The sequence below is a fragment of the Pleurodeles waltl genome, chromosome 1_2 (assembly GCF_031143425.1).
Source record: "Pleurodeles waltl isolate 20211129_DDA chromosome 1_2, aPleWal1.hap1.20221129, whole genome shotgun sequence".
Lineage (NCBI taxonomy): Eukaryota > Metazoa > Chordata > Amphibia > Caudata > Salamandridae > Pleurodeles > Pleurodeles waltl.
Genome location: NC_090437.1, coordinates 98,359,361 through 98,386,289, shown reverse-complemented (window position 1 = coordinate 98,386,289; position 26,929 = coordinate 98,359,361). Strand labels below are relative to the sequence as shown.

Genomic DNA, 26,929 nt, shown 5'->3' with positions numbered 1-26,929 from the left:
TTTACAACTTTTATAATTGCATCTGTCTCATCAAGGATGAGGGCAATGAGCACTGCATTTTGGTGTGCGAGTTATGGCTTTCATGGATGGGGTGTAAATTATGGTTTACACCACTAATCCTAACTTCAAATTTCAGTGGTTTTTAGCTTTAATACTTAGCCACAACTATACATTAACTATAGTTTCTAAGTGCATTTCTGTGTTTTTAAAGATACATTATGATGTTATAAACAAGGTTAATGTAGCTTCAGTTTAACTTGTTCTTTATGAGTGAATTTCTTTTTTTTTTAATAATGTACTACTTTTAACTTCTTTGAAGGTGTACTCTACCGTACTGCACATGACCTTTGTGTTCAGTATGGGGTTAGTCGCAGAGCCTTGCTGGTGTCCAGGTTCTAAGCTGAACCCTCTGCAGGTGGCCAATCCCGGCTGTGCCCGGCCAAAGGCTTTTGTGAGGTGTATGGGTTGAATACAGGTTCTGTCTTGCAGCCGCACCATGCACCCAATTTGCCATAGGTGGCAAAAATCCACTGTGCACAGCTTTTGGCCAGGTCTGCAAACTCTGTGGAAGCTCCAACATAGGTCCCAGAGTTTCTAACTGTTTGTGAACTCTACACCTAAGTCTCCGAACCCTTAAAAAATTAGAAAAGCAGGCCCCTGCCAAAGGCCAGGCTCTTCCAGCAATCTCATCTGTGCCGAGCTGAAGGCCATGCACAGAGATTTCTTTTGTCCTGCATCCAGCCCTCACTGTGCACCTCTCAAGTCGGATAGACACTGGAAGCTGTTGGAAGTTCTATATGATCAGGAAACCCTAAAATGTACTGGAAAACAATGGTTAAAGCGTAGTCAAAACATGTTGTCATCAATGATGTAATCTCAGCTGTCATCAGTGATGTCATTAATATGTCACTTAACTTGTCTTGAGTAATGTCATATGTGAGAAGTTAGAAACTGGGACTCTAGTTGGCAGAGGTATGCACCCTGCCCAAGTAGAGACCACAATCCTAGTCAGATTCACACTTTAGATTAACCTGTGCTCACCCTCTGATAGCTTGGCATAGAGCACACAGGCTTAATTTAAGAGGCAATGTGTAAATTATTTGTGCAACACACACACACAGTAACACAATTAAAACACCACAAAACTCCACACCTGTTTAGAAAAATAGATACCATTTATCTGCAATCAAAACGACAAAAATCCAATCAGTAGAAGTCAAGATATTCATTCATATTCATTTTTAAGGATTAAATTTGAAATAGTGCTTCGAAGTCACTAGTGGTCAAAAGGTTACTTGAGGTGGTGACGGACTGGTGTGAATCCAAAGTTCAGGCCGACCATGATGGAGGGTAGGCTGGCTACAGGAACCAGACAGGTCCCGCAAAAAAGTATCTTGGTTGGAGCTTTGGTTGACATTGAGAATCCACTGTATCACCATTGCGCCATGCAAAGAGGGTCCTGCATCGTCGTTGAGCTCCGTTGAAATCAATGCAATGTGTCTTCATTGAGCTGCGGCAAGCCTTGTCGTCGAGCTGTGCAGACAGTGGGTCCGATGTTGTCGAACCGCATCTGCTTCGAAGGTTGAATCAGTGACATTTTACAAGCACTGGAGGTGGTTTTTACAGGAATCAGTTGCAGAACCCACTTCTGAAGCCCAGGACTGGAGAGGGGCACCTCCGGTGAGGGTAGGTCTCACAGATGGCAGAGTCCAGCAGCACCAGGAGAGTTTCATGCAGTCTTTGACGTCCCTGAGACTGTAGGAGAACTGGGGCAAGCCAGCAAGCCATTGGAGCCACGCTGGGTCAGCAGGATAGGTTCAGTCCTCCTCCTCCGCAGGGCAGAGATCAGCAGGCAGCACAGCAAAGTAGAGAAGCAGTTCCTTGGAACAGTCAGTCCAGGTAGCATGGCAATCCTTACAGCACAGCAGTCTTTACTCTAGCAGAGTTCTTCCCAAGTCCAGTAGTAATCTGATTTGGTAGGGTAAGAGCCCTAGTACTTACACCAAAAAGTGCCTTTGAAGTGGTATTGACTTCAAAGCAGCTTCTTGAAGTGCAAAGGTCCCCCTTCGATCTCAGCCCTGGCTCCAGACTATCAGTAGGGTGTAATCAGCCCTTTGTGTGGGGACAGGCACTTCCATATTGAAGTGTAAGTGTGAGCTCCCCTCCACCCTTCCAGCCCAGGAAGGCCCAGATGAATGCAAATTAGTCCTTTGTCACACCCACCCTTCCTGTGTTTGTGACTCTCTAGAGAGACTGGACAAAGTGTAGCTGTCACCTAACCCAGGTGTGTATTGGCGACAGGCTGCAAGGCACACAGAGCAGAGAAATGCTCGCTTTATAAAAGTGGCATTTCTAAAATAGTAATGTTAAATCCAACTTTACCTATAAAGAGTATTTATCATTACCATTCCAATGATATGAAACATGATGTAGCTACTCCTTCATGCTGGCCTATGAGAGGAGTAGGCCTCACAATAATGAAAACCGACGTTGGGAGTTTTTCATTACCAGGACATGTAAAACTCAAAAGTACGTCTTGCCTTTTACTTACATAGTATCCTGTCCTATGGGCTACCTAGGGGCCTTCCGTAGGGGTGACTTATACACAATAAAAGGGGGGAGTTTAAGGCTTGGCAAGAAGTTTTAAATGGCAAGTTGAAGTGACAGTGAAACTGCATACACAGGCTCTGCAATGGCAGCCCTGAGACATGTTTACAGGGATACTTGAGTGAGTGGCACAATCAGTGCTGCAGGCCCATTAGTAGCATTTAATTTACAGGCCCTGACTATATGTTATACCCCTTTACAGGGGACTTGCAGATAAATTAACTATGCCAGATGGGGATACACCAGTGTTACCATGTTTTAGGGGAGAAGCACATGCACTTTAGCACTGGTCAGCAATGATAAAGTGCTCTGAGTCCTAAGACCAACAAAGAGATACAGCAAAAAATGTGTGACAGACAGGTAAAAAGATTGGGGGAAGACTATCCTAAGGCTGTCAGGTCTCACATGAGATCATAAGCATTGCAAGATTCAATGGAGAAGTCTGAATTTTTTTCTCGAAAATTTGGAAAAGTAACTTTTAGAAAGTTCACTTTGCCCTGCCTGATGTACCTGGAATCTAAATCTCCATTTTGCTCTCTAGCGTCTAGCTAGTATTTAGCATTTAAAAAGGGAACCAATAAGCTGTCATTGCTCGTAAAACGTGGAATGGCTTCCCACTCCACATTAGGTCCCCCTCATCGCTTCTTGAGTTCCACAAAAAGCTGAATACCAGGCTTTTCAATTAACCACCCTTCCATTGTCAGGGCTAGGATCACACAACTGTTGAGTGCCAGAATACCCTAGCGGTTGAAGAGTATACTTTTAGATATACACATAACATAACAACAATAAGCTGACCTGAACAGGCAGAGATGACCCCTCTGAACCTGATAGAATATGCGAGGGGGGCTGGTAGAACACTTTTTTAACATTAAAGTCCTACTTGAAAGTCACATACTGCTTTACAGATCTGCTAGGGCTTTTCATATGACACTTGAGGTGCATTTCAGAGAGGCTTCTCTATCACATGCAAATGTTAGCTGACACTTGGGCCGGGCACCTCTGTTACCTCCGGAGCAAGTCAGGCCCCAATCACAGTGGGCCTCTTTTGACAATACAGTCTCACCACCTGTGTGACTGGTTTGTTGGGTTTACACATAACATTTAGGGAGCACTTCAAAGGAGAGAAACAAAATGGCAAAACAATTTTTGTGTATTCACTATCTGGTTGCTGAAAGCACACCTGTGTTACATTTTGAAGGACACCAGGATTACCATAGAATTCTCACCAAGTCCAGAGAGCACAAAGTTGTATATTTCCCAGGGAATATTACCACATTTGTTAGGATCATCCAGGTGGTCATTCTCATCCATAAACTTGTGCCAATCATAAATGTGGCATCTTCATGCACTCACTTCAGAACACTCTTGGACCTGTGGAAAAAAGAAGCAGACTGAATCTTCTGTGTGAGACTTGAGAAGCATCCTAAAGGACTGGACCTGCTCTCCCTCTTGTACCCAGGACATTGAAGTGCACTCCAAGAGTCATAAGGCTGACTTCATGTTCAAGCTATGGGGACATGACAAGCTGCAGGAGTTCTACAGCTGATCAGTGGTAACTGGACCTAGAGTAAACTCTCCTGTTGACCTCAGCCTGCCACATTGTGAGTCTCTAAGGGCCTCCCCTGAGGTCCTGGTGGCTTTAGACAGACTCCTGTGGTGGATTGGGGCTTAAACGACTAAACTGAGAAGGTAAAATCCTTCACCAAGATAGCCTAGTTAGTGTATCCAACCTGCACTCCTTCACGGTCAGCCTCATGTGCTCTATTTTTCTGAACTAGTTTTGGGATTGTTAATATTTTGTTTTTGACTTTATTACTGTTTAGTACTGTATAAATCCTATGCACAATGCCTCTAAGTTAAGTATGTTTGCTCTCTGCCATAGCTACTAGGGGGTTGAGCTCGCATTTATTTAGTGACTTGAGTGGTTCACCCTAAAAGGATTGTGATTATCACTTGAGGTAGATACGTACACCTCTCTTGTAATAACCCAATTTTTCACAGTCCCAGTCCCTGTGCCAAAAATATGCCATTGACATGCCTCTGATCACTTGTTTGAACGTTGCTTAGAAGGTTGTTTGGATTGAACAGACCTCACATTGAGTTGTAAGTCGGGCTTTTCTTTCTCTTAAAGAATATCAACAAAATCTTCAGTAATCCAACACCATGGTTTCAAATGTAGCATACGTCCTGAGTCACTGCTACTGCAACACAACCTCAGTTCACCTAAGGAGTGGTCCGAAAGGCCCTTAGCTCAGATGTGCCCCCCCAACCCCAAACCATTTTAGTACTTGGCTTGAAGAAGTAATCCATATGAGAAATCAATGTGTTGGGAGGAATAAATACACACTCACGCCCTTGTATTCTAACTCCATTAGCCATCCTGTAAACCCATTGCCCAGGCAAAATCTTGTAGCAGAGATTCTCTAAGTGATCCAAGTCCCATGACATTTGAATCCCTAGCCCATTGAGATGTCGAACCCCCCTCGGTTCTCTACCATTACAGGAGGGGAGACTATCAGTAATGACTTAAGAACACAAGCTGTCATTTTACAAAGGACCATACACATTTCCAATTGTTCGTCGTTTCCCATCCAGTAATGCATGCAATAGGATGTATCCCACACAGCTTTATATCCAGGTTCACTCAAGTGTAAATGAGAATGTCCTCTTAAAAAGGATGAATCCCTGGTGAATCCCTAATTTAGCAGTTTCATGTATCTCTATTTCCCTATTATCCCATATCTGTGTACCAGAAGTTGGATTTCTTGCAGCCTATTTCAGCAGAACATCTGTTTTTAAATTCTACAACTGCGTCTTGCTTAATTTTGTCATTTGGGTCATTAACATTTTAAGATAATATTAGTAACTTTACAGATTAATCTTTCCCTGACTCCTATCACATGATCTGTGAATAACGAGATGCGACTTGCCACACCATTTTTGTTTCAGAACAATTCTCTTGAAATCCCCTTGCCCTCATATTTGCTGCCAATGATACCACTCCTAATACGTCTAATCAGTAGCCAATTTTCAGGCCAAACTAATTGTTCCCTTCCTAACACAGCAGAAACAAGACCCTTTTAAGCTGCGGTTTCGTAGTGATCCACCCAGCTCCTCACTACATCTGCAGGGGTTTTGTGATAGTGCAGCTGACTTCCCATCTGGACCATCAACCAAACCTCACCTAGCAAAAAATCTTGTAACGTTTATAATCATTATTAAGTATGTAAGTAACTAGCGTGCAAGTAATCAAGAAGTGTGCAATAATCAGAATTCAAGTCCATACTGCTTCTTTTTATGTTTACTAAATCACAGCAGGGACCCCAACTGCCATCATTAGTTGATGACATGTGAGGCTTCAGGTCCATGCAGTAACCACGTGTCCTAACTCCATAGAGTTGGTTCGGTAGCCTGTTCTCTCTGTCATGTTGTGTATTTGTCCCCATGTCTCCCGGGTGGATTCCATGCTCCTGGTTCACCAGGGTCCACACCTACCACTCCAATGCGCTTTTTTCCTTTGGGTGTTCCACAGGTGCTACCTCTCGGTGAGCTCTAGTTTGTCCTTTTATGACCTCTTGGGACTGCACGCCAATCCCATGCACTTTAAGCGACTGATGAAGTAAGCTTTGTCATTCCCATAACAGATTTATTTAATGTTTACAAAATGTCATTTATTCACCAAATTAAATATTTTCATTGATTCCAACTTTTTAAGACTTTGTAACAATAGTTCGAAATATTGTTACTGTCAATTCCAACTTTTCAAAAAAAAAGTCCTGCACATTTTTTAGATTTCTCTAAAACAGATTGTTATTCTTTTAAAAAAAAGTTTTTTTTTAATTTACTGATTTCATTTTTATTTAAAAAAAATAACCACCCTCAAACATTTATTAGAACATTGGAATGTTGAACACTCCTCTGAATACAATGGTATTAGCTCTGAGCTTATAATGGCTAGAGAATAAGCCTTTTGCTCCAACATTCCAATGTTTGTCTTTATGTTTCTCCCCTTTTAATTTAGAACATTCTTCCCTTAGTGGGTGGAATTTTCTAATCACCTTATAGCCCTCCTGTCTCGAGCTATGATTGTTAAAGGCCCTCTACCTCATTATAGGCATCTCCTGCAGCTCAGTCCTATAACTAGGGTTAAGGACCTTTAACAACAGGTATAGCCCTCAGCCGTGGACAAAAAGGCTATAACAAATAAACGACTAAACTGATTTTTTTTTAAATATTTCCAACTTTTAAAAAAGCATAGCGGTTTAATTCCAACTATTAACATATATTTTTGGCTAATTTGTAACTGGTTTTCAAATATTTTTAAGCAACTCCCAAAATTGACAGTTTACTTAGTGCTAACCGTTTGAACAATAGTTCCGAATATTTTCTAAACGTGTTGCAAACACTGAAAGGTTGTATACCTGTTTTATTTAGCAGTTCTCGTGGTGTTTGACTTTTAATAGACTCTTGCAGACATTTAAAAGTTTTTAACTATAAATTACACAATAGGAATGTTTAAATATGATTTAGTTAACTCAAACCTTTAAATATAATATAAACACAACCAACAACTATGCAGTCCCACCATATTCATTTTTTAATAGGAACCTCCATTCTAATCAAATCTCTGATCTGTGTATATTAAAAAATAACCAAATTATAGTTGTGGACCTGGGCCACCAAATATGATCTTCTAGAACTACTACATTTTAGAAAATGTTCTTCCCACTTTACATCTCATTACTTCCCTTTGTATTCTGGTTTTGAGAAGGTCTCCAGGCCCCTCTTTGCTTTTAGTATAAGACCAGTCTGCCATTTATTACTTTGTTTTTAAACCTGTTCAAATGAATGCACATGCTCCATGTCACAGCTGAGTAGTAGGAAACCATTTGAAGTCAGAGTATGCCTCATATTAACTTACAGGTATCTTTTATTGGTCAGAGGTGATAAACAACTTACTTTGAGGCATTTTTCCCTGAGTAAAAAGGGGATGTCTCTAAAAATAGTGCCCAGTGAATCTTTCCTGATTACGGTACACCTGCATCAGACAGTCACATCATTTTCCAAATATATTGTGTACTTGTTAAAATATAAATTCACAAGGGCCTAATGCTGATTTCCAGAAAGTGATGATGTTTCTGAATCCATTGCTTGCTTTGAGGTCAGCACATGGTTGTTTAACATGTTGGGTGCCAGAATCAATTTGACCTTCCATCAGGAGAATTGTCAGTATGCCCTGTTTGAGTCATGAAAAAAGGTCTAGATCATCTGTGCAGCTTCTCCTGTAATAAACGTCTTTGATCCTGATTGATGTGTCTGGGCTTCTCAGGCAACAGTGTGATTCCTAAAATCCTTATTAGTATATAACCAGAGTAGTGAGACATAATCCTGTCATTGCAGTGCATGCGATCAGCACAGGATCCATCTCACAAACACCTAAGGACCTAAGACGAATTTGTGGCATTTTGACACACCAGTCATGCTTACAAATAATGCAGCTCAGATTCTACAGATTTTGAAGACCACTTTACCTTGCTTAAACCAAACAAAGAAGACCAGAGAGAACTGCTGAACAATTTTATTCAGGGAGTCATCACCATCATCATCATCAACACCCTTTGTTAATTTTTTGTACAAACCATAAAAGCAACACAGCATAAATAAATCAGACAATTTCAAATGCATATATAAAAAAAACGTAAAATACATACAATAAAAACCTTGCGAGTCCCCAACTAAAATTGATCCACAGGTTCACAGGTCACAGCCATTTCTCAGCCTCAATGCAGCTCTTAAAAACAGACTGTTGAAAATAATATCCACCAACAGCAATTGTAGGTACATAGGTACAAAAGTTCTGGACACACTTGGGTTAACTTTGCACATTTTAAAAAGGCAATATTGTAGGCTTTTCTTGGCATAGCATAAAAGTTACAAAACATAATAAAAAGCAAAGTGTCCTGTGGAGATGCGTTATCACAGGCATCAAGAGTATGGGTATCTTTCCTGCCCCGGTGGAAAGTCAACAAGAAATGCAATAGGCCCACCCTAAGTCTAGTGAGTAGAAAATTATCATAATTACTCTTTACAACTGAGAAGTACAGCTCCATTTCATGAACTGATTTCAACAAAATAAATCTACGCACTCTGAGCAACTGAAGGGCAGCTTGTTCTCTGACGTTGCCTGTTTGTCTCATAAAGTTTTCAATTATCCAATTGCAATCAGCGTTGGCTTTGCTCTCAGGAGTATTGAATAATTCCACCCTACCTGAACTCAGCAAAGCTTCCTTAACATACTTGAGTCAGGGAATGTATTAAGAGTGGTCCAGGCCAAAACCGTCTTTATGGATCTCTTTATTCGAGCTTTGTGTTTTATTCCTAGTCCAAGTTCCAACCAAAGGAGAAGAGAATAGAGAGCTATTAAATCAGTTGTGTACGCTGATGCCAGGTCCTCATGTATTTTGGGGAACAAATAAAAGTCATCTTGAAAAAGTATTTTTCAACTATCTGCAATTGATTCTAATTGATGTACTACCAGATCTCGCTCCCATATATAACTTCAGAGATACATTTAGCATTGTAAATTTGCAGTATTGCTTTGATGGATCTTCTGCCCAACCTGGTAGCAAAAATAAAAAAACACTGATTTGGCACTTATAAGATCTGCCTTTTTTTCCAACTGCCATGGGGCCCCAATTTAGGGATGAGCCAAACAATATACCCAAGTATGAAAACACCCTGGTCTTGGGTAATGTGTGAGTTCCCAAGGTAAAAGATTTTGTTTTCATTGAACTGGGGCCTGTAACAATTGCAGAAGATTCACTAACATTAACCGATAAATCCAGGTCTCCCATGAATGTAGCATAGGAGTACAGTAAAACCTGCAGGCCCAATGCAGTTTTAGACATTAAAACTTCATTGTCTGTGTAAAGAAATGCACTCAGCGGATGAGACCCAACAGCTTGTTTACATACAGGGGAAACAGGGAGGGTGCCAAAATGCATCCATGTCTCACCCCTCTTCCTATGTTAATACAACAGGATCATTTTGGATCTTTAGAGTGATGCACCAAAGCCACAGTATTAACGTGGAGGTCCCTTAAGAGGTAAACAATGTTCTGGCCCATTCCAATAGATTGGATGAGCTGCCACAGCTTGTCTCTATTCACCCGATCAAAGGCTTAGATGAGAGCTATAAATGCTAAATAGATAGAGGCTTAGCAGGCGACAATATGCTTGCTAAGGACCAAATATAGATTTAAACATTGGCCCACTGTTGACCTGCCCAATTGAAAAACAACTATACTACACTTCTGAAACAATCTTGCGATCCTTTGCCCACAACACCAGCCTGCCAAAAAGAGCCTGTCTTGCCACCTGAATCAATCGGTGAGATGGGGCTATAACATTTGGGGTTATCCCTGTCACCCTTCTCAAATACAGGTACAATGGTAGGGGTAGCCCATGACTGTGGAATACCCACCTCAATGACTGTATTTAGAGATTGGGTCAATATTGAGGCCCAGACCTCTATATTGTTGATATATATATCTGATGGTATACCATCCGGTCTTGGGGCTTTATTTTTGGATAAGCCTTGTATACCCTTCTTGACTTCATCAAGTGCAAACAACAACTTAAAGTCACCCTCCACCCGATTACCTTCATTTCCATAGTTGGTAGGAGTGACACTACTATAAATTCCCTACAAGTGGGAAACCCAACTATCTTCGCTAAAGTGAGAGTCAAGAGATGTTACACCATCTGATGCAAATTGGCGGTTGTTAATAATATTTCAAAATTAGGCTCTTAGTTTCAGTTACTTGCTTCTAGTAAATTATCCATCGCTATATCTCTTAAAGCATTCTTGCATCTCCCAATTTCTGCCTTACACCTCTTGAGACAATTCTTAATAATGGCAGAGTCCCTTAGTTTGGCATTCAAGGCATATTTTAAATGCGGTAGCGCTTGGAAACAGCTCCTATCAAACAATTTACATGCTGTATCTCCCCGCTGGGGCGCAGGAATCTTCAAAAGAGTGCACACCATGTAAGATATGGATTTAAAGGACCCCCAGGATATCTCTGGTGTTAGAACCAATAGTCAAACAGGTTGTGTACTTGGTTTTACAGCTAGAGAAAAGGGACAGATTAAATCTTTCAGGCACTACTTGTGACCACCTTAACCTTTTTCCCTGACTGACTGTCTTATAGGTACTGTTAAGGAGGGGGTCATATGTTCAGTGAGAGATATTTATGTAAGCTTCGGAACTGCCTCATGCTACAGTAGTTGTAGAGTAAGGTCCTGATTTACAGTTTCTCGAACAAAAGTACCATGTCCTCCAAACAATAGTCCACTCGGTCTGTTTAGAGTCAGGTGGACCATTATGTTTCTGCTGGCAGTGACTGAGTTGGCTCCACCTGTGGAAACCTTACACCAGTGGCCCAGTGAACTTTGGACCATTAGTGTGAGTACATCAGAACATCATCTCTATTCAGGGTGGGTGGTGTCATGTGCTTTTTTTCTCCCTTGGGGGCCTCTGGTAAAAGTTTTGCAGTTCCAAATATACAAAAAATAAACTTTGTTTTTCTCCTACTTTGGGAGGGTTTTGTTTTGGAAAACCAAGTCGTTTTGTCTGAGAAGTTGTCTGAAACATGGTGGGTTCTCAACAAATATTGAGTGCCTTGAGAGGATCATTCTGATTGAGATCTCTAAATATGGTGGATAGTGGTCCTCCAGGTCAACAGAGGTTGACCTCTACTGCCCTAGCAGATAGCAGTCCATCCACCAAATATTATATGAGGACCTACGTTAATTAACAGGGGTGCTCTGCATAGAGGCTACTTCCATGGTCACACTCCTTTGAAAAAAGCTATTAACTAGCTACTCCAGGTCTTGATTTGAATTTATCATGAAAGGAAGAAGACATCTGAGGGTCTTAATTTAAAAGATGTCCATGACAGTAGCTTCCAATTAGGCATGCATGCTTAGACTGTGGTCAGACAGGAGTCAGAGGTTGTATAATTAGGTCTCCAAGAGTAGGCACACATTGTTGATATACTATAGCAGGCAGTCACCCTGACCCAAACCCATAGATATTTTCAATTGCACAGTCATCACTTCTGACATGTCAGGTGTAGCTGTCACCCTATTTTATTTCATTCTGTGGACTATCTTAGCCTAAAACTATGGAAGTATTCAAAATGCTGGCTCCTAGCTGTAGTGAAATGCCTTGAAGTAAGATGTTATTAGCATGTAGATGACAGCTAAGATTGTGTCTTCAAGCAGTTTCACATGTATTTTGAGCTACATATGTGAGACTGGACATGCAGAACAATGTCTAAAAAGAACCACTACCAATGGCCTTTATTAAGTAATCCACCACACAAAGAAGAGTAGTCTTTTTCTGATGACCTACCTGATAGACAGAGAGACCACCTTCTCCAACATTTTAACCATGGACTGCTAATTGGAGGGCTGGTGACAGTTAGCAATGTTATCCTATTTAGGGCCTTATTTAGAGTTTGCTGGAGGGAGTTACTCCATCACAATTGTGACGGATATCCTGTCCGCCGTATTACAAGAATTCCATTATAGTCTATGGAACTTGTAATACGGTTGACGGGATATCCATCACGTTTGTGACAGAGTAACCCCTCCGCCAAACTCCAAATCAGGCCCTTAGTCCTCTTTTGTTCAGTACTGGCAATACTATGCTTTTTTAAGCTATACCAGAAAAACTGCTTCTGAGTTAACTGTAATCATAACACCATCCCATACATGGCACCCCTTTGTCAAGTGCCACATTTAGGATTCAGCAGAAACAATTGTTAAGAGTAATTAATGGTTCTTTTCAACTCTGCTGTGAGCACTAGTGAGAATGGAATGCAATCAAATTGACAAAAATGTTCTTCGAGCACAAGGTGGCCTATTTAGGTCCTGATAGTCCAAGCATGGGGGTTGTGAGGTCAGCATCCTAATTTTACCTTATTGTGTGGTGCCGCCACCTTTCAAAATTTCTATATTATACCCTATAGCATTCTAGAATAAACGGAGGTACTTGAGACTTTTAGATGGTTACCATCCAAAGGAAGATGAACCCAGGGTATTAAAATATGTTTCCACACAAAAATTGACACCGTTACTGTGAAAAAGAGAGGTAAATGTGTATTTAGAGCTCCATTAGGCTCTATGGATTTAAACAATGTCTTTAGTTGGGCCCAAGTGTCCTTTTTCTATACACCGTTTGAGGTATGGAGGGCATGAATATGTTTACCTGTGTTACACTACAATCAGTCCATTTCAAGGACATGATGATGGAGCTACTTTACACAAAATAATTCATTTGGACCCCTGGGTTTCAAAATGCCTGCTGCCACAGTATTTCATATGTTAAAAATTACACTTTTAATAATAAGAAGAATTCTAACCATGGGGAAAGGAATACGCTAATTAGCTGAGAAAGATATCTACACCAAGACAGAGCAGCTTGTTTGCAGCATTGGAGTAAATAATCAGTACCTTTCAGTTATGGTAAGCAATATAGATTTGGAGAAATCTACCTTGGAGAAAACACAACCCTCCACCTCCAGGGACCCCAAAACCAACCACCTATCCTCTCTCCCCAACCTTCCCTGGTGCCGGACTACATGTGAGGTCAGGACCACCTCAGGCATATATGTCAAAGTAATTTTTATAAATTACTATGACATGCATATGTCTGGAACACGATTGGGTCAGATATGGATGGGGGCACACAGACGCAACATGCATATCGGACATATACACTGACAGTACATTCACACTTGTCAGTGGTTTCCATGTGTGCGCATTGCAAGGGGACCTCTACTGGTAATGTTGTGCTGCCAGTTGTGTATGTGAGTCAGTAGGTTTATGTGTGTGTGGACTGGAATTGGTTGGTTAAGGTGGAGGAAGCTGGAGTGGGTGATGTGGTCGTGTCTGTATGTGTGTCACTTGCATGTGGGATCGATGTTGTGTATGTTGTGATGCTGTGTGCAGCATCCTGGTGAGTGTTGTTCAGTGGTGGACTTTGTTGTGATGTGTGTAGTTGTGTCTTGTGTGTGTTTGTATAGCTGTGTGTGTAGTTGTGTTGGTTGTTGTGTTTGAGTGCTGTGTCAATAGTGTGTGTATGTTGTTTCAAGGATGTATTGCAGTGGGTGAGTTCAGCATGTATGAGTTATGTAGTGTTGGAGTGTAATGAATGTTGGTGTGTATAAGGTGTGTGTGTCATGCGTTGTGCAGGGGGACACATATGCCTAAGGTAGTGTGCATGTGTGTGTGTGTGTGTATGAGTGTGTGAGACATACCTGTATTCCATAGCCACCACCATTGTCTGTTGACCTCTGGGTCCATCGAGGGTCTCCCTCCATCAGCAATCCTCCGGAATGACACCTCCTGCAGTGCTGAAACATCTAAATATGATCAGCAGGAACCCATCCGCCTACCAGTTAAGAAGAGTACTCCGTTGTGGAGGTCTGCATCTCATACTGCAGGTGGAACACTCTTGATGTGGTGGTGTTTTCAGATCCGCTGTCGAAGCAGCTTGGCGGTAACACTGTCAAGATCTAAATCAGGCCCTAATTTTTTTTTACTTTTAGCACCTTGTTGCACTCCATGATAACAAGAAACAAAAGTGTAGCTGATTCAGCTATGTGTTGGTTTCGTATAAGTAGGAAACTTATTCTGAGTTCCCATAGCATTGTATGTGTACTTAGACCTGAAAAAATAATATATATTTAATTTACCTTTGCCGGATTTTCTCTTGCTAGCACAGATTTTCCCTTGCTAGCACACTGGCCTTATTGAGGTGACAGTGGGCAGAAGTTGCTGCATGCGCTTTAAATTTTGAAATTGATGTTGACCAGGAAAGAGTCAATAAGTTTCAGAGTACTTTTGTCATCTATTCTTCACAAAAATGCAATAATAAGTACAGAGAAAGATTTGCTTTGGGTCAGCCCTGTTGACTCCTTGACTTCCATGTATTTTACTGATTTGCCATGGCTTAAATAGGATGTCTGCCAAGCTCATTGCAGTTTGTGGTTTTCCAATTAATGTGCCTGGTAGGTTTGGTGCTAGCACTTCAGGTATCCTTTTGTTAGACTGCAGATGGGAAATCATGAATAGCTAATAACTGGGATACAATCTATGTCCTTTGATGTACTTGCTTTGCTGACACATTTGAATTACTGCTCTATAACATTTTTGTTTACAAAAGGTAGGCTGTTTGGGTGCCTTAGTGTATAAAGACACAGTGCAGTTCACTAACATTCCTTGCATGCTCATTTGTGTTACTTTGCTGTCATGATACCATGCTGTTCAATTTATGGCTTTATTGTTTGGAAAGTAAAGACATATGCACCTGTTGGCTTCCTTAAAAAAGCAACAAACTTACTAACCCTTTGATAAAAGTATTAGCTATGAATTATTCTGCTGCATACACCTTTTAGGATCACCATATAAATGACATCTTCTTACTCCTTTTCATAACACTCTTTCTTCATGTTACAGCTTAAATTAGCTAATGCTGTTGTTTAGAAGAGAAACCCTTCCCAGCGTCCATGCAGTTATAGCTCACGGTTTTGATTTATTATAGGATTTTCATTTTAGTGTATATATGGCCAACAGGGACAAAATGGATTGATTATTACCAAACACTGTCTAACAAAAAGCCAGAACTACTGTCTCTGTCAATGCTTGTTTATTATGAGACAAGCAAACAAATATTTTTCAGCACACCTATATTACTAAAGGACGTAATAGTTTCTGTCACTTTTGGAAGTTGGCCTACCCTAAATACAAATAATGGAAAATAATTGCTTTTCTATTGTACTAGTGGAATGCAGCATAGTGGATCAAATGTCCTTATGTCATGAATCCTTCTCATGAAATGTATGCACCTTGTAATATAGTCTTCTATTTTGGTGTTCATTTTGTATAGCCCTGGACCATTACACTGTGTTATGACAACACCTAACCCGAAGGTGGGTAGCAAATGTAAAATCTGATGCAGGAACATAGAGTTTGAAAAATGTCTGTTTGTGTGTTGTGTTGGAGAATGATTTTAAGAAATAGTATTGTGAACGACACTAACATTCCTTCCCCTTGTTTCCATCAGTGGTATCATATCAGACCTTTTCCCGGGAGTCGCCATCCCCGACCATGACTACGGCACGCTGCAGTCAACGATCATAGAAGTTATGATAGCAAAACGGTTGCAGCCTGTGTCCTGCTTGGTTCACAAAGTGATTCAGTTCTATGAAACAATGCTAGTTAGACACGGTGTTATGCTGGTTGGTCCAACAGGAGGTGGTAAAACAACGGTATATGAAATTTTGGCAGCATCCCTGGGAGCTTTACACAAAGCAAAGGAGAAACACCCTTTTTACAAACCAGTGAAAACAAATGTTCTGAACCCCAAATCAGTAACCATGGGTGAACTGTACGGCGAGGTCAACTTACTGACCCTGGAGTGGAAGGATGGATTGATGGCCCTCAGTGTCCGTGCAGCTGTGAACGACACTTCCGAAGATCACAAATGGATTGTGAGTGATGGACCGGTCGATGCACTCTGGATCGAAAACATGAACACGGTGTTGGATGACAACAAAATGCTTTGCTTGGCAAACAGTGAGCGGATTAAATTAACACCAGAAATCCACATGGTATTTGAGGTAAATTTATGACTTCTTTTTGTCAATGATAAAACACACAAAGCTGACCCATTACACTTATGTTCACTCAATTGTTAGTTTAAGGTTTCTTCTAGTTGTGCTCACTTGATGATGTCGTAATATAGGAAAATAGTTTTATAGAGTTGGTGAGTGTGATCAAATGAATGGTGTTACCACCCAGGTCATTTTGAAATAGCACCCTCTTTTAAATAATGCAAGTAGTTGTTGATTCTAACAGTTCAAACTTATTTTTAGTTCATTTTAATACTGGATCCCACCATGTCCAATGCAAACTAGCGAATGTAGGCTTCATCGAAGTCCCCACTTAATGGTTAGAAGCGGGAGTTATTTTCATTAATTCTTTTTCTTGTTATTGGATGTGAAACCAAGGAACTACACACCTCTGTCGGGATCTTTCTTTTCACATTGTGTCCAGAATCTTCTGCACACCTGCATTTTTTTAAACATTTGCCATTGTGCTTCTGGGACCATATTTCTAATGGTTTGTCCATAGTTTAGTGCCCTTCTGTTGGCATACCTACACAATGCATGAGCATTGTAGCATCAGCTGTACATTATAGACAAGCACTAACAGTGCCAATTGGTCTTACTTATGTATATATGAAGTGAAACCAATTGGTATTACCTATTTGTGTTTTAGTAGTCCACAATGTCAGTCATGATCGATGTTGTATTGTCCCTATTTCTGCTGCAGTGTTTCTATTAATGTCTAAGTTGCACTGAAATGCAGTTCTTTAAATGGGGCTATGTTTTTATACTCTGGCTTTACAGCACAGCTGTCGCCAGATAATTATGTGAGACTCACTAGAGAGGGTCATCGGCTCTGTCCACATGTAAAGAGCCAGGAGTTTACTGGGCAGTATTTCTTTCTGTGCTTCCACAAAAAAGTGCTTGCCCTCTTACGCAGCTGTGATCAATTTGTTCATCCAGCTGGATAAGCATGAACTCTCAGGGCCACCCACATGGCATTGACATGCTGTTAAGAGTGTTTCTAGATAACTAGTTACTTTATGGTGTTTGTCTTTCTCTGGTAGCAGCACAGATGGGAGGAGGGCAGCGATGAGGAATGTACTGCAGTCCCAATACCCTTCTCTTCCATTATTACCTTACACTTTAGAGGGCAGATTGTGCTTGGCAACACCTATCTACATTGATTTTTTTAGTCTGGTTTGACAGTGCAGTTGTCACCTGAACTTATCTGAGCAACAAAAGAGAGCTTTCAAAGTCCTAATGAGAAAAGGGTGTTAGCTTCAATCCACATAATGGTTTCCCTGTGTACTATATTTGATTGGGTCCAATATGTGTGCTTTTGCTAGAAACACTGCTTGCATCACCCTTAATTGCTTGCAGTAAACCTTAAGGGGCTGAGTTGGTTATGGTGGTAAGCTAATTTTCAAGGCTATATTCCTGACCTGTTTGTCAGATCTTATGATAAAGACACGAGGACTGACATTTTTATTTGGAAAAGCATATGCTAAAGCCATTAGGCAATAATGTGGTGATTGCTGTTACTCTCTAGTAAAGCCTACAAATAGGCATCTTGTTACATGGAATCTTACAGATTACTATAGTAGGTAAGTGTTTTGACCTTGGCCTCCCACTCTGATAAGCACTGGGGATTTTCACTGTGATGATTCCTGTTAGAACCTATTGAGAGCAGTTGTATATTGTTTGGTATTTGCAAATTGTATTCTATATATTTGTAATTGTATAACTGTATGAATGATTTTTGCCAGTTTATGTACACTTAAATAGGCCAGTGTTAGATTAGGTGTGAAGTCAGTGGTTGAGAGGAGGGCTTAATTGCTTCATTGGGAAAAGTCATACCAGATTTCATAGATTTGATCTGTTTTTTATGAAATGTTATAACAAAGCTTGTAGGTGTGACCTACTTATTGTGAAAGGCATGTGCCGAAGATAACAGGCTTTTAAGGATGGATGGTACACAGTGCTGAAGCCTTTAGACAAGTATTTTGCTAATGGAATTTCACTGATTATCATACTAGACAAGGGTTTTGGTGTTGGTGATTCACCCAGACAAACCATGGGGATAGAAGATGTATACTAAATAATCCTTGTTGAGTTCTCCTTGGAGAGCTATTATTTTACTTTGTCAACTGTAACTTTGTTTACATTTTTACTTTAACCCTGTAGGTGCTGGTGTCGGCCATTGGCTGAGACTGGGGAGGCACCTAAAAGCCATTCTGGTACACAGCACCAGAGGAAGACCTTTAATATTTTTTCAACTTTGGCTGCTTGGGAAGAGCTTCTCGAGCAGTCAGAGTCTTCTTTTTTTGGGCAATCAGCACCAAGGCATTATACTAAAGTGAAAGTAAAGGGATCTGGTTGGCTTGTTTTACTTTAGTTGCATCAGTGCTCAGGGGCATATCTCAGGCGCTGAGCACTAACTGGGGTGGGAGAGGTATCTTTGGAAAGGTAAGAATCTTCCCTTTTCAAGGATATCTCTCCCCAGTAGACCCCTCCTTGGGCAAAGTCATAGTAGAGCGATCCTCAAGCAGGGATCCATCCACCAGCACGAGGGACTATAGGTGAGGGCTCCATGGGCAAGGGCTTGTGCTCCCACCTCCAACATAGCAGATCAGTCTTTCTGTCCCCCTCCCCAGGACAGATAGGATAATTACCCCCGATCTGCCCACCCACCGGACAGAAAGCCCACTAGACCCCTGGATTGTTTTTCTAAATAATTATAGGGGGTGGAGGTTGCCATTATGGGCATGGCCATGCCCCTATCCACAAAGTCTATAGTGACAGTCCTTCTGTCCTCCCTGGGGGGCAAATGGAGATGTTTACCACCAATCTGCCTCCACCCCTTCCCCCCAGATGGGTAGAAAGCCCACTAGACACCAGGGATGCTTTAAAAAATATATGGGTGGGGCTGCACACAATAGACAAAGCCTTCCCCTCATCCCAACAAGAGAGAGAGTCTTTCTGCTACCCATGGTAGATGGTGTAATTACCCCCACCCACTAGAACCCAGGGAATGTTTTTTAAGTATAAGGAAAAAATATAGGGGTGGGGGCTGCCCAGGTTGGACATTGCTATGCCCCATCCCAAGTAAATGGGGCAACAGTCTTTCAGCCCCAGTGGGGCAGATGGGGGTGGATACCCCTGATTTTGCCCCCGCCCCATGTAAATGGGGCAGCAGTTTGTCTGGCCCCCGGGGGAGGGGGCAGATGGTGGTTATTACACCAATCTACCCCTTGGCGTACAGAAAGTCCATGGTATGGTAGTGATATATATTTTTAAGTAAAGTAATGGGGTGCATCTTTCCCATCCTAACATCAGGCCCCACCCTCACCCATAAAACTTCAACAGTCTTTCTCCTCCTCTGCGGATTAAAGCATCCCAGCCCAATTGCAAGCAAGAGGACATTTGATTTGTTTGGGTGTTGTTTTTATATTTGGGCTGGGAGAGTTTGGCAAACTCCCAGTGTTGTCCCACTTGCAATGGTGAATGGCTGCACTTTTTGGGCTTGCATAGGCTGCCATCTGGAAAAACGTACCAGTCCCAGACAGTTCTTCCCATTCATCCAACACCATTTTCTTACCCACAATACCCGCCAAACACCAAATGTTGACTAAAAACACACATTTCCTCACATTTCACTGAGGAAAACCTCTGAAATCTGTGGGGAGACACATATTTCCTTCACACAGAATTCCCCAAGTTTACTGATAAAAATGATACCTCACTTGTGTGGGTGGGCCCAGAGACCTTGTCACAAAAGGCTTTAAAGTGCTACATGGAGAAGTCAGCAAAAGTGGTAGCTTCAGGAATTGAGGCCATGCTCGGCTGCCACCCATGGAACCGTACCAACCACAGACATTTTTGAAAGGCAGACAAATAGGGGATTCTAGGATGGTGTGCCATGTTTGAATCCCACAAGGTTTTCTTACCCACAGTGGCCTGCAAACCTCATACTTTGCCTGAAAGCATGCATTTTCCTTACATTTCTGTGATGGACACTTTTGGGATCGTCAGGAATCCCCAAAATTCCTAACACCCAGCTTTTCCCCATTTGTGCTGATAAAAATGTTGCGTCACTTGGGTGGTTCTGCCTGTTGCCCCTTGCCAGGAACGGATCAAATCAAGGTCAATGGGAGGGGAAGGAATTTTGTGGACAGTTTTTTTCTTTCTACACCAGTTAGCGCTGATTCAGAGAACAGCTACCCCTCTGTCTCTTTTTGACATTTTTTTAAAAACTTTTTGTCCACTATTTTTTATAGTGTGTCGAAACAGGTATTTGGGTACATATAATTTTGCAGATTGCCATAGCAGGCAGATGTTGGTGTTGGTCACCACCTCTGACATACCAGGAAACATAATTTTACTGTGCTGATTCTTGTTAGGCTCTGTTGAGAGTTGTACATATTTGTAATTTTACACCTATATGCATAATGGGTTCAAGTACACGTATGCAGGTCTGTGGTGTTTATACTGTCAAACTGTTGGTAAAAACTAAAGACCTTGTCGATTCACTGTGAAAAATTATGTCAGATTCATGGGGTGTGATCTGTTTATAAGGAAAAGTTATGACAAAGCAAGTATGCCATACTTATTATGAAGAACATGTGTTAAAGGCCATAGGTGTTTATTGGTGAATTGTTATTACAATGCGTTAAAACCTGGAGGCAGTTATTTTGTTACAGTGACTCTTGCAGAAGGGTTTTGGTGTTGGCGATGCTCACGCACCCACACCTCCCCCCCCCCTCCCCAAACACACCATGGAGATTGACAATTTGCACGATGGCAATCTTTTTTAGGTTCTATTATATGGATTTTATATTGCTTTGACACCTGTATTTTGGAAAAAATGTTGTACTATGTTATAGCTGAGGGTTGCTTTATGGGATGGCTTATAACCAACATAATAGGTGTGAGTTGGTTGTAGTGACAAGACAGTGATAACAGCTAGAAGCCTAATTGGTTCGCTAATAAAATATATTTCAGAGGATATATATTTGATCTGTTTATTATTGAAAAGTTATGATAAACACAGTAGGCCTGTCATATTGATTCTGAAATGCATATGTCAAAGTCAGTAGGTATTTAAGGGTGAATTGTTATTTATCTATAGTAAAGCCGACACATATAGTTATTGTGTTACATGATATGTCATGTTACCTTGTAGGGTTACGTTTGTAGTGTTAGTTACCACCTCTGACAAACCCTTGGGGGACAGATTTCCACTGTAATAATTATTACTAGAATCTTTTCTTATCTGTCTGCCAGGATTGTGTAACGAAGAAGATCATTAAATAATTTATACATACCTTTGTATAAATATATATCCATATAAGTACATAGAAGGTCCCTTTTGGGTCAGCTTTGTTCTGCTACTTGTCTGCCTGTGTGTCATTTAACCTCTGCACCATGACTGCGTACTGCATGGTGTAATGGTTTAGTCCACATCAATCATTAGCACTCTTGCCCTGTGAATTACTGTGTGCATTATTTGATCACATGTGTTAATCAACTGACAATTAGTGTGCTTCAGTGGCAGGGCTGGTTGGCTAGTCCTTTAGTTTAAAATGTTCTCCTTTTATAATTCCCCCTTTCATAACTTTGCTTTTCCTCTTTTTATTTTAATAATGATTACAACAATATTACAGCTCTCCAGGCAGTGCTAATGGCTCACTTGCGTGCTGCTCATTTCATCTGCAGAATGCTGCAGCTCATGTGGACAGTTTCTCTAAGCCAGGAGACCATGATGGAATGCCGTTGTCCGTAGTGTATCATTGCTTTACCATTCTAAGATGGACAACAGGTTGGTTCTAAATGTGGTGGCCATGCTAGAACTTAAAAGCTATGATAGACTATGTACAATACCTCTGCAGGATGGGCACCCACTACTGTGTTTAGTTTCCTTATTGGAAGCAGATGCCTGCCTTGTTTAGGCGACAGCAGGCTTTCTTTTTTCTACTTGCATTTTTTTAATTTATTGTGCGTAGGCTGTTGAATTTGTGTGTGTGTGTGTTTTTGTGCTAAGAATCTGTTTATTGCATTTCCAAGTGGTATATAAACATTGTACAATTAAAAGGGGTTAAAGTCTATGACAGCACATAACTAAATTGTCCATGTTTACAGGGTACAATATGAATATTTGAGGGTTGGTGATGAGTATAATCATAAGGGTGGTGTAGGCCAACCCATTCGAACTGCATCTATTCCCGTTAACCATTAGGTAATATTTATGTGCCTATTTGCCACTATCAATCCAGCAATCCTGTGTGAAGGAATACGGTAAGTTCCCGTGGTGGGTGTTTTAAGAACTGGGTCAATGGCAGAAGGGCACAGTCCTGTATGAGGAACGCAACTGACTCAAGGTGTGAGAACATAGTTAAGCTTACTGTCACAATTGGTGCCCCCACAATGCTACCAGGGAAGTGGGTGAACCAACCATAAAACTATGCGTCCCATTGTTTGTGTGAGATTTTTGTGTCCACCGCGGCCTCCCACTTTGTCTGGTATGGGTGTCTTGGCACTAAGCGAGCCTGCCGAAGTATACTGTAGGTCTTGGAAATCAGCCCCTTGGTGCCCTCATAGTTCCGGATCAATGCCTCAAAGTAAGCTAGCGAACAGGTTGCCCCCACCAAGTTAGAGGGGTGCAGTGCCCAATGTCGGTGTTGAAAGTATTGGTGTCTAAGTTTCTAGGGTATGTTGAATTCAGATTTGCATTGTTCGAATGACTTAATTAGAGGGCCCTGGAATAAGTCTTGCAATATCCTATACTCTCCCCTTTCCTTCTCCAGGAGGGAGCCTGGGCGAAGTTCCGTGATAAATTCCAAGTTGCTCAGGTCAGGGGTATTTGGTGAGGGGAATGAGGTGCGGCCAAAGTAATCGAAAGTTAATTGAAAAAGCAATCAACACAGCTCACCAAGTTCATTGAGACAAACCATGTCCTTGATCTCACCCAATCTGGATTCAAAAGCAACCACAGCATTGAAACTGTACTCTAGCAGCCAGGGATGTCATCCACACCCGACTGGACCACGGTGAAACAGCTGCCCTCATCCTCCTCGACCTCTCCACGCTTTCGACACAGTCTTGTGCACCAGACCGCACGATGCCAGCATCTGCAGCAAAGCCCTAGTGTGGATCTGCTCCTTCCTCACTGGCTGAACCCTGAAAGTCAGGCTCCCACCTTTCACCTTGAAACCAACGAAAACCAGCTGCGGAGTACTCCGGGGCTCCTCTGAGTCCCAACCTCTTTAATGTCTACATGACCCTGCTCGCCAAGATCGTCAGACACTACGGGCTCAACTTTGTCGCATATGCAGAAGACACATAGCTAATTCTCTCCCTTACTGATAAACCATCGACAACCAAAAACAACTTTCACAATAGAATGAAGGCAGTCACAGACTGGATGAAAGACAGCTGCCTCAAACTCAAGTCGGCAGAGACGGAGATCCTCATCCTTGGCCCCACCCGACTGCCTGGGACAACTCCTGGTGGCCCCTTGCCCTTGGAACTGCTCCATCTCCCACCAACCACGATACGACCCCTGCATCATTCTCGACTCCTCTTTCTCCTTGGCCCGCCAAGTCAAAGCTGTCTCATTCTTGTGCTTCTGCACAGTCCGCCTGCTTTCGAAGATTTTCAAGTGTACCCCCATCGATGTGAAAAGAACAGTCACTCATGCACTCGTTTGCAGTAAACTCCCCTCAGGCAATGCACTCCACGCCCGCATCAACAAGAAACTCCAAACAAGACTCCAGAGACTACAGGGCACTGTGGCCAGACTCACCCTGGACATCCCCTGCCACAGCCACATCTCCTCCACTGAGAGACCTACACTGGCTCCCTGTCAACGAGCGCATCACTTTCAAACTCCTAACACATGCTTACACGGACCTTCACAACATTGGACCTGCCTACTTCAATCACCGCCTCTCCTTCTACGCACCCCCCAGGCAACTCCACTCTGCTCAACTGGCTCTCGCTGCCATCCCTAGGATCTAGAAGAACACAGCTGGAGGAAGATCCTTCTCCTACCTTGCTGCCACTTCACCTCAGGCAGTTACCCTCGCTGGCTCAGTTCAGGAAGGACCTCAAGACCTGGCTCTTCGACTGGCCCACGTCTCCCCTCAGTGCCTTGAGACCCCAGGGTGAAAAGTCACGCTCTACAAATTTCTGGTTGATTGATTGAAAGGCGGTCACAGTCCTGCCCCAGATGTCGAGCACCGTCCTGGTGGGCATTGCCAGGTATACACTGCGAGGCCGATGGGGTTTGGCTAGCCAGGCTAGGTCCAGGAAAAGTCTGCAAGCCACAGCCTGAAAGCAAGTGTTTTTCAATGTCTCTGAGCAGCCACTCAGAAATAAACCGTAGGTGGGCCGCCCAATAGTAATCGAGCAGATTAGGGCATGCAAGACCACCTGGACTTCTGGGGGGCATAAGAATATTGTTAGATATGCGAGGTTCCCCTTTCAGATAAAAGCTTGTATATCCTTCCGTAGGCGATGGATATCCTCGCCAGGGATAGGGGTAGGAAGAGCTTGAAACAAATAAAGTATAAGAGGCAGTATATTCATTTTGATTACATTAATTTGCCCCAGCCAGGACATATATAAGGGTTTTCCACCTACGAAGGTCTTCTAGGATGGACTTGCGATAGTGAGGCCAATGAGCGTGCATCCAAGTACGTAAGGAGTTGGTGATGTTGAGCCCCAGGTAATGGATGGACTGCGTAGTCCATTGGAGTGGGGCTAGGCTCTGAAAAGCAATGAGATTTTGTGCGGTATAGTGAGGTTGAGAGCTTGCGATTTTGACATATTGATTCTGTACCCAGAGAGTGTGTGTGTTTTTTAATGCGACTGTGTTAGAGTGGAAATACAAGAATGAGTCAGTGCAGGGATGAATGAATGCGGGAGTGCAAAGATGAGTTACAGTGTACATGAATGATGACCCTTTGAGTGCCTAAACCCATCAGTGACACAAGGCAAACCCTTTGGCATTGTCACTGCTTGTCTTAGATCTAGTCCTGCTTTCAGAACAGGTTGACGGATCAATCTAACAACGTCAACTCCAAAAACTTCCTGTGTGCGGGTCAAACACAGAAAGGGAGGAAAGCAATAAATAAGTGCGAGGCAAATGAGATTGATAGAAAAGCCATCCAATTTTGAGCAAAGATTAGCTCTGTGGAGTATTATATGCAAAGCTGTTTCTGACAAACAGCTGAAACTGTCCGCTGTGAGACTGCAAAAAGTCAGAATTCCCTTGTTTGTGAATTTTGTAGATTATTTTTGGGGATCTTAACTTTGATTGGTGACGATTGAAGGCCCTATTTATTGCATGGACTTATTCATAATATCATCAGATGATATAGAACAGGCAACCCTGAATCTGGACATTCTTTATGGCAAAACACAAAAAGTCTATTCAACCAATCCTGCTTGTCAAAGCTATTAAAGTCTGTGATGCTTCTACACACCAAGCTAGCACTCACCTGGAATAAGGCATCAAATACTAGGTATGTGTACAGTTACAATCCTTATTGACCTCTCTCATATTTAAGCGAAAAAGTTTTTGTCAACATTCATAAAGGGGAAGGGGTCCCCTATGGGCCTCTTCCTGATTGCGAATGGCTACTCTACATGTTTGAAGTTGGTATTCATGTTTTGCAACTGGATTTCGGTTGCAAAACACTAAATACATACCATTTAAATTCGGCATATGGAAGGTCCGCCCTAAACACACCTCCTCTAAATACCGAATCAGTATTTTTTTCTCAAACACAAGTGTTACCTATTTGCAATTTGGGTTTTGTACATACCGATATAGTTTTTGCTGTCGCAGACGCCATCCATTCTGCGAATCGAGCTGTTTGCGAATGCAAAAATACTTGATACATATGGTCCTGTATGTATAAATGAAGTCACTCCACCCATTTCCCTTAATTTTCCTTTTCCACATCCGGTTGGCAAAGCTATGGGTCATGATTGAAGCTGTGTCCAACAGTTCCAAAATGTATGCAAGTTTATATTTCATAGTCTTTTTTCATATTTTACTGTTTTCATAGCTTTTTCTTCCGGAGTAGAAAGCATTTAGGATTCAGTAGTTGCAGGAAGTGCAAGAAGGTGACGTCTAAAACTGCGCTCATAACCCAGGTGTCAGGATGTCAGCAAAGACAGTGAGAAATCTGACGCTTGTCTTAGCGTGAGCTCAAAGTCCTGGCCGCCTGGGGAAATAATATAACTAACTGATAAGGAATAAAACCAAGGGTCTCCTTAATAGTGAGTAACAGACCTGTTGATGACAATGCTGTTTGCATTTAAAGATCTTGGATTCCCAATGGAGTTCTTTAGCGGGATCAGAGAAGCCAACAAGAAGAGGTATATATCCTGCAGAGAATCCCAGTCTTCTAGGCATTGCTGTTCCTCAGAAAGGAAGAGAGCACATGTCTCCTTCAGAAGCTATTAAAGAGCCAGTGAATGTCCTGGCGTTGTTTGTTGAATAGTTCTATGGGAATCGTCTCGGCTCAGTCTGTGGTGCAGCTGCAGGTGCGCGAAGCTGGGCAGTTTCTGTTTGAAGCTTATGGCACTCACCTTGGTGCATTTTGTGTCTTTAAAATAATTTCCCTTATC

General features: G+C 42.0%; 1 protein-coding gene across 2 annotated transcripts in view; it reads left to right on the top strand.

The window, feature by feature from the left end:
• DNAH6 (dynein axonemal heavy chain 6) overlaps window positions 1-26,929 on the top strand; it is a 1,211,389-nt gene that overhangs the window by 482,897 nt on the left and 701,563 nt on the right. For both annotated transcript variants that reach the window (XM_069236637.1, XM_069236634.1), the window contains exon 34: window positions 15,745-16,300. In XM_069236637.1, the coding sequence (XP_069092738.1) occupies window positions 15,745-16,300 (556 nt within the window). The remainder of the gene's footprint in view (window positions 1-15,744; window positions 16,301-26,929) is intronic.